A 15,000-nucleotide genomic window follows, 5' to 3' on the forward strand; every position below is an offset into this window, starting at 1 on the left:
CCTTCCAGCAGGACAATGACCCTAAGCATACTGCTAAAGCAACACTCGAGTGGTTTAAGGGTAGACATTTAAATGTCTTGGAATGGCCTACTCAAAGCCCAGAACTCAATCCAATTGAGAATCTGTGGTATGACTTAAAGATTGCTGTACACCAGCGGAACCCATCCATCTTGAAGGAGCTGAAATTTTTTTGCCTTGAAGAATAGGCAAAAATCAGAGTGGCTAGATGTGCCAAGCTTATAGAGACATACTGTTGGTATTCTAAAAGGTCTCAGTTACATTACGAATGGTCCTTTCGTTCGATAAAGTCCTTCTTTATATCCATTAAAACATCAGTTTAGCTGGCACACTTCAGTCAATAATCCACCCAGTTTCCCTCCATCAAAATGCATACAAAATGAATCTCATGCTTTACCAATAAACTTATCCAAACAAGTCAATCAACATTTATAATCAAACCTTAGCTACCCTAATACGCAAATAAACAATACAATTTAACAAACAAACAAAAAGAACGCGTTCTCTCTCGTCCATGCGCATGGAAACACTACAGCCAAAATGGGAGCCACTTAGAAAAACTTCAACTTCTCCCTCATTTAAAAAAGAAACCAGCCTGAAACTATTTCTAAAGACTGACATCTGGTGGAAGCCCTAGGAACTGCAAATAATAAAAGTGACAGTCATTGAAAACAGTGGTAGGAAGGGTAGGTATAAATAGATATGATGGTATATATAGGGTAGGCTGAATTATTTTGGGGGGGGTGGTTTGTCCTTGGCGTTTCGCCATTTCAGTTCTGTTATACTCAGACATTATTTTAACAGTTATAGAAAAGTTAGTGTTTTTTTTATCCAAATCTACCAATTTGCTCTCCTAGCTTCTGAGTAACAGTCAGTTTACTTTGGGCAAGCTTTTCATCCGGACATCAAAATACTGCCCCCTACCCAAAGAGGTTATAGAGACCTCAAGAGACTTGCAGCTGTAATTTATGCAAAAGGTGGCTCTACAAAGTATTGCTTTTGGAGGGTGAATAGTTATGCACGCTAAAGTTTTCTGTTTTTTTTGTTGTTTTTGTCTTATTTCTTGTTTGTTTCACAATGAAAAATAAGTTCCATCTTCAAAGTGGAAGGCATGTTGTGTAAATCAAATGATACAAACCCACCAAAAAACAATTTTAATTCCAGGTTGTAAGAAAACAAAATAGGAAAAATGCCACAGGGTGAATACTTTCACTAGCCACTGTACATCATATATCTATATATACCATATAAACTATCATATATATATACCATCATATCTATATATACCATCATATCTATATATAACATACCTATATATACTATCATACCTATATATACCATAAGTATATATATACTATCATATATATATATATATATATATATATATATACAATCATATCTATATATACCATCATATCTATATATACCATACCTATATATACCATCATATCTATATATACCATCATATCTATATATACCATACCTATATACCACCATATCTATATATACCATCATATATATATATACCATACCTATATATACCATCATATCTATATATACCATCATATCTATATATACCATACCTATATACCATCATATCTATATATACCATCATATCTATATATACCATACCTATATACCATCATATCTATATATACCATCATATCTATATATACCATACCTATATACCATCATATATATATATACTATCATATCTATATATACTATCGTATCTATAGACTATCATATCTATATATACCATCATATCTATATATACCATCATATATCTAAATATACCATACCTATATATATACTATCATATCTATATATACTATCATATCTATATATACCATACCTATATATATATATATATACCATCATACCTATATATACTATCATATCTATATATACTATCATATCTATATATACCATACCTATATATACTATTATATCTATATATACCATCATATCTATATATACTATCATATCTATATATACTATCATATCTATATATACCATACCTATATATATACTATCATATCTATATATACCATCATATATCTAAATATACCATACCTATATATATACTATCATATCTATATATACTATCATATCTATATATACCATACCTATATATACTATCATATCTATATATACCATAAGTATATATATAATATCATATCTATATATACCATAAGTATATATATATATACCATACCTATATACCATCATATCTATATATACAATCATATCTATATATACCATACCTATATACCATCATATCTATATATACAATCATATCTATATATACCACACCAATATACCATCATATCTATATATACCATATCTATATATACCATACCTATATATACTATCATATCTATATATACCATACCTATATATATATACTATCATATCTATATATACCATCATATCTATATATACCATACCTATATATATATATATATATATATATATATATATATATATATACTATCATATCTATATATACCATCATATCTATATATACCGTACCTATATATACTATCATATCTATATATACCATACCTATATATATATATACTATCATATCTATATATACCATCATATCTATATATACCGTACCTATATATACTATCATATCTATATATACCATACCTATATATATATATACTATCATATCTATATATACCATCATATCTATATATACCATACCTATATATACTATCATATCTATATATACCATAGCTATATATATATACAATCATATCTATATATACCATACTATCATATCTATATATACCATCATATCTATATATACCATACCTATATATACCATCATATATCTAAATATACCATACCTATATATATACCATCATATCTATATATACCATCATATCTATATATGCCATACATATATATATACCATCATATCTATATATACTATCATATCTATATATACTATCATATCTATATATACCATACCTATATATATACTATCATATCTATATATACCATCATATCTATATATACCATCATATCTATATATACCATCATATCTATATACACTATAATATCTATATATACCATCATATATCTAAATATACCATACCTATATATATACTATCATATCTATATATACTATCATATCTATATATACCATACCTATATATATATATATATATATATATATATATATATATATACCATCATATCTATATATACCATACCTATATATACTATCATATCTATATATACTATCATATCTATATATACCATACCTATATATATACTATCATATCTATGTATACCATACCTATATATGTACTATCATATCTATATATACCATACCTATATATATACTATCATATCTATATATACCATACCTATATATATACTATCATATCTATATATACTATCATATCTATATATACCATACCTATATATACTATCATATCTATGTATACCATACCTATATATACTATCATATCTATATATACCATAAGTATATATATAATATCATATCTATATATACCATAAGTATATATATATACCATACCTATATACCATCATATCTATATATACCATACCTATATACCATCATATCTATATATACCATCATATCTACATATACCGTACCTATATATATATATATATATATATATATACTATCATATCTATATATACCATCATATCTATATATTCCGTACCTATATATACTATCATATCTATATATACCATACCTATATATATATACTATCATATCTATATATACCATCATATCTATATATACCGTACCTATATATACTATCATATCTATATATACCATACCTATATATATATACGATCATATCTATATATACCATCATATCTATATATACCATACCTATATATACTATCATATCTATATATACCATAGCTATATATATATATATACAATCATATCTATATATACCATACTATCATATCTATATATACCATCATATCTATATATACCATACCTATATATACCATCAGATATCTAAATATACCATACCTATATATATACTATCATATCTATAAATACTATCATATCTATATATACCATACCTATATATATACCATCATATCTATATATACCATCATATCTATATATGCAATACATATATATATACTATCATATCTATATATACCATCATATCTATATATACCATACCTATCATATCTATATATACCATCATATCTATATATACCATAAATATATATATACTATCATATCTATATATACCATCATATCTATATATACCATACCTATATATACCATCATATCTATATATACCATACCTATATATATACTATCATATCTATATATACTATCATATCTATATATACCATACCTATATATATATATACTATCATATCTATATATACCATCATATCTATATATACCATACCTATATATACCATCATATCTATATATCCCATACCTATATATATACTATCATATCTATATATACTATCATATCTATATATACCATACCTATATATATACTATCATATCTATATATACCATCATATCTATATATACTATCATATCTATATACACTATAATATCTATATATACCATCATATATATATACCATACCTATATACCATCATATCTATATATACCATCATATCTATATATACCATCATATCTATATATACCATCATATCTATATATACTATCATATCTATATATACCATACCTATATACCATCATATCTATATACACTATAATATCTATATATACCATCATATATATATACCATACCTATATACCATCATATCTATATATACTATCATATCTATATATACCATCATATCTATATATACCATCATATCTATATATACTATCATATCTATATATACCATACCTATATACCATCATTTCTATATATACCATCATATCTATATATACTATCATATCTATATATACCATACCTATATACCATCATATCTATATATACCATACATATATACCATCATATCTATATATACCATCATATCTATATATACCATACATATATACCATCATATCTATATATACCATCATATCTATATATACCATACCTATATACCATCATATATATATATATATACCATACATATATACCATCATATCTATATATACTATCATATCTATATATACCATCATATCTATACATACTATCATATCTTTATATACTATCATATATCTATATATACCATACCTATATATATATTATCATATCTATATTTACTATCATATCTATATATACCATACCTATATATACCATAACTATATATATATACTATCATATCTATATATACCATACCTATATACCATCATATCTATATATACCAGCATATCTATATATACCATCATATCTATATATACCATCATATCTATATATACCATAATATCTATATATGCCATACATATATATACTATCATATCTATATATACCATCATATCTATATATACCATACCTATCATATCTATATATATCTATATATACCATACCCATATATATACCATCATATCTATATATACCATACCTATATACCATCATATCTATATATACTATCATATCTATAAATACCATCATATCTATATATATCATACTATCTATATATACCATACCTATATACCATCATATCTATATATACCATCATATCTATATATACCATACCTATATATATACTATCATATCTATATATACCATAACTATATACCATCATATCTATATATACCATACCTATATACCATCACATCTATATATACTATCATATCTATATATACCATCATATCTATATATACCATCATATCTATATATACTATCATATTTATATATACTATCATATCTATATATACTATCATATCTATATATATACCATCATATCTATATATACCATCATATATATATACTATCATATCTATGTATAACGTCATATCTATATAAACCATACCTATATATACCATCATATCTATATATACCATACCTATATATATACCATCATATCTATATATACCATACCTATATATATACTATCATATCTAGATATACTATCATATCTATATATATGCCCTCATATCTAGATATACTATCATATCTATATATATACCATCATATCTATATATACCATCATATCTATATATACCATCATATCTATATATACCATCATATCTATATATACCATACCTATATATATATACTATCATATCTATATATACTATCATATCTATATATACCATACCTATATATATACCATCATATCTATATATTCTATCATATCTATATATACCATCATATCTATATATACCATCATATCTATATACACTATAATATCTATATATACCATCATATATATATATACCATACCTATATACCATCATATCTATATATACTATCATATCTATATATACCATCATATCTATATATACCATCATATCTATATATACCATCATATCTATATATACTATCATATCTATATATACCATACCTATATACCATCATATCTATATATACCATACCTATATATACTATCATATCTATATATACCATACCTATATACCATCATTTCTATATATACCATCATATCTATATATACTATCATATCTATATATACCATACCTATATACCATCATATCTATATATACCATACATATATACCATCATATCTATATATACCATACATATATACCATCATATCTATATATACCATCATATCTATATATACCATCATATCTATATATACCATCATATCTATATATACCATACATATATACCATCATATCTATATATACCTGTGTGGCTCAGTCGGTAGAGCATGGCGCTTGCAACGCCAAGCGTCGTGGGTTCGATTCCCGCTAGGGCCACCCATATGTAAAAGTAGTGGCCCCAGCCGACTTGTAAGTCGCTTTGGACAAAAGCGTCTGCTAGATGGTATATATATTATATTATATATATATATATCTATATATACCATACCTATATACCATCATATATATATATACCATCATATCTATATATACTATCATATCTATATATACCATCATATCTATACATACTATCATATCTATATATACTATCATATATCTATATATACCATACCTATATATATTATCATATCTATATTTACTATCATATCTATATATACCATACCTATATATACCATGACTATATATATATACTATCATATCTATATATACCATACCTATATACCATCATATCTATATATACCATACCTATATACCCTCATATCTATATATACTATCATATCTATAAATACCATCATATCTATATATACCATACTATCTATATATACCATACCTATATACCATCATATCTATATATACCATCATATCTATATATACCATACCTATATATATACTATCATATCTATATATACCATACCTATATACCATCATATCTATATATACCATCATATCTATATATTCCATACCTATATACCATCATATCTATATATACCATCATATCTATATATTCCATACCTATATACCATCATATCTATATATACCATCATATCTATATATACCATACCTATATATATACTATAATATCTATATATACCATCATATCTATATATACCATACCTATATATACTATCATATCTATATATACCATACCTATATATATATATACTATCATATCTATATATACCATATCTATATATACCATACCTATATACCATAATATCTATATATACCATCATATCTATATATACCATATCTATATATATACTATCATATCTATATATACCATACCTATATACCATCATATCTATATATACCATACCTATATATATACCATCATATCTATATATACTATCATATCTATATATACCATCATATCTATATATACTATCATATCTATATATACCATCATATCTATATATACCATCATATCTATATATACCATACCTATATATATACTATAATATCTATATATACCATCATATCTATATATACCATACCTATATATATACTATCATATCTATATATACCATCATATCTATATATACCATACCTATATATATACTATCATATCTATATATACCATCATATCTATATATACCATACCTATATATACTATCATATCTATATATACCATACCTATATATATATATACTATCATATCTATATATACCATATCTATATATACCATACCTATATACCATAATATCTATATATACCATCATATCTATATATACCATATCTATATATATACTATCATATCTATATATACCATACCTATATACCATCATATCTATATATACCATACCTATATATATATATATATATATATATATATATACTATCATATTTATATATACCATACCTATATACCATCATATCTATATATACCATACCTATATATATACCATCATATCTATATATACTATCATATCTATATATACCATCATATCTATATATACTATCATATCTATATATACCATCATATCTATATATACCATCATATCTATATATACCATACCTATATATATACTATAATATCTATATATACCATCATATCTATATATACCATACCTATATATACTATCATATCTATATATACCATACCTATATATATACTATCATATCTATATATACCATCATATCTATATTTTGCCACATAAGGGGGCTGAATAATTTTGCACGCCCAACTTTTCAGTTTTTGATTTTTTTTTAAAGTTTGAAATATCCAATAAATGTCGTTCTACTTCATGATTGTGTCCCACTTGTTGTTGATTCTTCGCAAACAAATACAGTTTTATATCTTTATGTTTGAAGCCTGAAATGTGGCAAAAGGTCGCAAAGTTCAAGGGGGCCGAATACTTTCGCAAGGAACTGTATATACCATCATATATCATCATATATCTATATATACCATCATACCATTATATATATATAATATACCATCATATATCATCATATATCTATATATACCATCATACCATCATATATCATCATATATCTATATATACCATCGTACCATTATATATATATACCATCATATATCATCATATATCTATATATACCATCATATATAATCATATATCTATATATACCATCATACCATTATATATATATATACCATCATATATCATCATATATCTATATATACGATCACACCATTATATAAATATATATATATATATATATATATATATATACCATCATATATCATCATATATCTATATATACGATCACACCATTATATATATATATATACCATCATACCATTATATATATATATATATACCATCATATATCATCATTATATATATATACCATCATACCATTATATATATATATATACCATCATATATCATCATATATCTATATATACCATCATATATCATCATATATCTATATATACCATCATACCATTATATATATATATATATACCATCATATATCATCATATCTATCTATACCATCATACCATTATATCTGTATATACCATCATACCATCATACCATTATATATATAATTATATATATATATATATATAATTATATATATATAATTATATATATATATATATAAATATATATATATACCATCATATACCATCATATCTATATACCATTATATATCATTACCTGCATATATCTCTATTCCATCTTGTATGTTCAGTACATTTATGTGTTAGATTTGAATTGAATGTTAATACAGTGTGTTTCCTTCATCAGTCCAGCTCCCTGAAAGGAGTCAGGAATGGATCAGAGTGGAGAGCCTACTGCAACCTCAACCACCTGGGTATGTCTGCTCCTCTCTCCTCCTCTCTCCTCCTAACCCCTCGCTCCTCCTCTCCTCTCTCTCTAACCCTACTGCAACCTCAACCACCTGGGTATGTATGCTCCTCTCTCCTCCTAACCCCTCGCTCCTCCTCTCCTCTCTCTCTAACCCTACTGCAACCTCAACCACCTGGGTATGTCTGCTCCTCTCTCCTCTCTCCTCCTCTCTCCTCCTAACCCCTCACTCCTCCTCTCCTCTCTCTCTAACCCTACTGCAACCTCAACCACTTGGGTATGTCGGCTCCCCTCTCCTCCTCTCTCCTCCTAACCCCTCCCTCCTCCTCTCCTCTCTCTCTAACCCTACTGCAACCTCAACCACCTGGGTATGTCTCCTCCTCTCTCCTCCTAACCCCCCCCTCCTCCTCTCCTCTCTCTCTAACCCTACTGCAACCTCAACCACCTGGGTATGTCTCCTCCTCTCTCCTCCTAACCCCTCGCTCCTCCTCTCCTCTCTCTCTAACCCTACTGCAACCTCAACCACCTGGGTATGTCTGCTCCTCTCTCCTCCTAACCCCTCCCTCCTCCTCTCCTCTCTCCTCCTAACCCCTCGCTCCTCCTCTCCTCTCTCTCTAACCCTACTGCAACCTCAACCACCTGGGTATGTCTCCTCCTCTCTCCTCCTAACCCCTCGCTCCTCCTCTCCTCTCTCTCTAACCCTACTGCAACCTCAACCACCTGGGTATGTCTCCTCCTCTCTCCTCCTAACCCCTCCCTCCTCCTCTCCTCTCTCTCTAACCCTACTGCAACCTCAACCACCTGGGTATGTCTGCTCCTCTCTCCTCTCTCCTCCTCTCTCCTCCTAACCCCTCGCTCCTCCTCTCCTCTCTCTCTAACCCTACTGCAACCTCAACCACCTGGGTATGTCTCCTCCTCTCTCCTCCTAACCCCTCCCTCCTCCTCTCCTCTCTCCTCCTAACCCCTCGCTCCTCCTCTCCTCTCTCTCTAACCCTACTGCAACCTCAACCACCTGGGTATGTCTCCTCCTCTCTCCTCCTAACCCCTCCCTCCTCCTCTCCTCTCTCCTCCTCTCTCCTCCACTCTCCTCCTCTCCTCTCTCTCTAACCCTACTGCAACCTCAACCACCTGGGTATGTCTGCTCCTCTCTCCTCTCTCCTCCTCTCTCCTCCTAACCCCTCGCTCCTCCTCTCCTCTCTCTCTAACCCTACTGCAACCTCAACCACCTGGGTATGTCTGCTCCTCTCTCCTCCTAACCCCTCGCACCTCCTCTCCTCTCTCTCTATCCCTACTGCAACCTCAACCACCTGGGTATGTCTCCTCTCTCCTCCTAACCCCTCGCTCCTCCTCTCCTCTCTCTCTAACCCTACTGCAACCTCAACCACCTGGGTATGTCTGCTCCTCTCTCCTCCTAACCCCTCGCTCCTCCTCTCCTCTCTCTCTAACCCTACTGCAACCTCAACCACCTGTGTATGTCTCCTCCTCTCTCCTCCTAACCCCTCGCTCCTCCTCTCCTCTCTCTCTAACCCTACTGCAACCTCAACCACTTGGGTATGTCTGCTCCTCTCTCCTCTCTCCTCCTCTCTCCTCCTAACCCCTCGCTCCTCCTCTCTCCCCCTCTCCCCTCTCTCTTCTCGCATCCTCTCTTCTCTCTTCTCACTCCTCCTCCTTCTCTCCCGTCACTCCTCCACTCCCCTCTCTCCTTCTCTCTCCTCCTCCTCCTCTCCTCTCTCTCTAACCCTACTGCAACCTCAACCACCTAGGTATTGCTCCTCCTCTCTCATCCTCTCCCCTCTCTCCTCATCTCCTCTCTCTCCCTAACCCTAACCCTACTGCAACCTCAACCACCTAGGTATTGCTCCTCCTCTCTCATCCTCTCCCCTCTCTCCTCATCTCCTCTCTCCCTAACCCTAACCCTACTGCAACCTCAACCACCTAGGTATTGCTCCTTCTCTCTAATCCTCTCCCCTTTCTCCTCATCTCCTCTCTCTCTCTAACCCTAACCTTTCTGCAACTTCAACCACCTGGGCGTCTTCTTCTCTCTCCTCTCTCCTCTCTTATCTCCCCTCTCTTCTCTAACCCTAACCTTACTGCAACTTTAGCCACCTGAGTATGTCTCCTCCCCTCTCTCCTCCTATCCTCCTCTCTCCTCCTATCCTCCTCTCTCCTCCTGTCCTACTCTCTTCTCTCTAATCCTCTGTCTCCTCCCCTCTCTCCTCCTATCCTCCTCTCTCCTCCTGTCCTACTCTCTTCTCTCTCCTCCTCTTCTCTCTCCTACTGTAGCCTGGCCAGACTAACTATAGTGTCAATCTAAACTGCCCTAAACAGGAACTCCTATACAGTAGCCTTCATTCTCATACTGCTACTCCATCCATTACCCATCAAACTGTATTATATTAAGGCTCTGATCATAATTTACACAGTAATGTAGTAATGCAGTAATGTACACAGTAATGTAGTAATGCAGTAATGTACACAGTAATGTAGTAATGTAGTATTGTACACAGTAATGTAGTAATGCAGTAATACAGTAATGTACACAGTAATGCAGTAATACAGTAATGTACACAGTCATGCAGTAATGTACACAGTAATTGTTACTGTAATTTAGTTATTCCAATATGTTTTCATTAATTGAATTCCCTTAATCTATTTTCTGAGAATTTGTAAGAGTCTTGTTTGCATAAAATAGACGGAGACCAGTCTTTTCAATAATAGGTAACATAATTTATTCTCGGAGCGCGCTGCCACTTCACCACGAGCAACAGTTTATATACAGTAACATGACGTCATTTCATTGCTTAAAAAATGAATCTCCTCCTCTCGACCGAGACAAAGGGAACTTTAAAAAGTTCATTCTGAGTTCATTCAGCACATACACAGGACACACAACACAACTGAATTAACTTTTGACTCCTCGCCATTATCGATCATCACTTAGTGGATAGTTCTAATTAACAGCAAACCTAGGAATGCACTCACTTCCTTATCTAAAACACCTAGGTTATCTAAAAAGGAATACCTAGGATAGGATAAGTAATCCTTCTCACCCCCCCCCCCCCCCCCCTTAAATGATTTAGATGCACTATTGTAAAGTGGCTGTTCCACTGGATGTCAGAAGGTGAATTCACCAATTTGTAAGTCGCTCTGGATAAGAGCGTCTGCTAAATGACTTTACACAGTAATGCAGTAATGTACACAGTAAAGCAGTAAGGCAGTAATACAGTAATGTACACAGTAAGGCAGTAATGTACACAGTAAGGCAGTAATGTACACAGTAATGCAGTAATACAGTAATGTACACAGTAATGCAGTAATGTACACAGTAAGGCAGTAATGTACACAGTAATGCAGTAATACAGTAATGTACACAGTAATGCAGTAATGTACACAGTAAGGCAGTAATGTACACAGTAATGCAGTAATAAAGTAATGTACACAGTAATGCAGTAATGTACACAGTAATGCAGTAATGTACACAGTAATGCAGTAATGTACACAGTAATGCAGTAATACAGTAATGTGCACAGAAATACAGTAATGTACACAGTAAAGCAGTAAGGCAGTAATGTACACAGTAATGCAGTAATGTACACTCTGGACGGTTCTGACTTAGAATATGTGGACAACTACAAATACCTAGGTGTCTGGTTAGTAAGGTAAACTCTACTTCCAGACTCACATCAAACATCTCCAATCATTAAATTAAATAGAGAATCGGCTTCCTATTTCGCAACAAAGCATTCTTCACTCATGCTGCCAAACATACCCTCATAAATCTGACTATCCTACCGATCCTTGACTTCGGCGATGTCATTTACAAAATAGCCTCCAACACTCTTACTCAGCAAACTGCATGTAATCTATTACAGTGCCATCCGTTTTGTCACCAAAGCCCCATATCTACCCTCCATTGCGACCTGTACGCTCTCGTTGGCTGGCCCTCGCTTCATACTCGTCGCCAAACCCACTGGCTCCATGTCATCTACAAGACCCTGCTAGGTAAAGTCCCCCCTTATCTCAGCTCGCTGGTTGCCATAGCATCTCCCACCTGTAGCACGCGCTCCAGCAGGTATATCTCTCTAGTCACCCCCAAAACCAATTCTTTCTTTGGCCGCCTCTCCTTCCAGTTCTTTGCTGCCAATGACTGGAAAGAACTACAAAAATCTCTGAAACTTGAAACACTTATCTCCCTCACTAGCTTTAAGCACCAGCTATCAGAGCAGCTCACAGATTACTGCACCTGTACATAGCCCATCTATAATTTAGCCCAAACAACTACCTCTTTCCCTACTGTATTTAATTAATTAATTTATTTTGCTCCTTTGCAGCCCATTATTTCTATCTCTACTTTGCACATTCTTCCACTGCAAATCTACCATTCCAGTGTTTTACTTGCTATATTGTATTTACTTCTCCACCTTTTTTTGCCTTTACCTCCCTTATCTCACCTCATTTGCTCACATCGTATATAGACTTGTTTCTGTTGTGTTATTGACTGTACGTTTGTTTTGCTCCATGTGTAACACTGTGTTGTTGTATGTGTCGAACTGCTTTCCTCTATCTTGGCCAGGTCGCAATTGTAAATGAGAACTTGTTCTCAACTAGCCTTCCTGGTTAAATAAAGGTGATATAAAAATAAATAAAATAAAAAATCCCCAAAACCAATTCCTCCTTTGGCCGCCTTTCCTTCCAGTTCTCTGCTGCCAATGACTGGAACGAATTGCAAAAATCACTGAAGCTGGAGACTCATATCTCCCTCACTAACTTTAAGCACCAGCTGTCAGAGCAGCTCACAGATCACTGTACCTGTACATAGCCCATCTGTAAATAGCCCATCCAACTATCTCATCCCAATACTGTTATTTATTTAGCTCCTTTGCACCCCACACAGGCAGTTGCTCGGCTGGTTGTTGTCCTTGATGATCTTTTTGGCCTTCCTGTGACATCGGGTGCTGTAGGTGTCATGGACTTACTGTGTACATTTATTTATTTATTTTTTATTTCCCCTTTATTTAATCTACTTGCACATTCATTTTCTGCACATCTACCATTCCAGTGTTTAATTGCTAAATTGTAATTATTTAGCCACCATGGCCTATTTATTGCCTTACCTCCCTTATCCCACTTCATTTAAACACACCATATATAGACTTTTATGCTTTATTATTGACTGTATGTTTGTTTTACTCCATGTGTAAC

The 15,000-nt window shown here is 31.7% G+C and overlaps 1 protein-coding gene across 1 annotated transcript in view; it reads left to right on the forward strand.

Moving 5' to 3' along the window:
• The window catches only part of megf11 (multiple EGF-like-domains 11), a 551,700-nt gene that overhangs the window by 526,807 nt on the left and 9,893 nt on the right, over nucleotides 1-15,000 (forward strand). The window contains exon 23 of the mRNA XM_064990212.1: nucleotides 9,739-9,805. Within this exon, the coding sequence (XP_064846284.1) occupies nucleotides 9,739-9,805 (67 nt within the window). The remainder of the gene's footprint in view (nucleotides 1-9,738; nucleotides 9,806-15,000) is intronic.

Source organism: Oncorhynchus masou, chromosome 15 (genome assembly GCF_036934945.1).
Source record: "Oncorhynchus masou masou isolate Uvic2021 chromosome 15, UVic_Omas_1.1, whole genome shotgun sequence".
In the NCBI taxonomy this organism is placed as follows: Eukaryota; Metazoa; Chordata; class Actinopteri; order Salmoniformes; family Salmonidae; genus Oncorhynchus; species Oncorhynchus masou.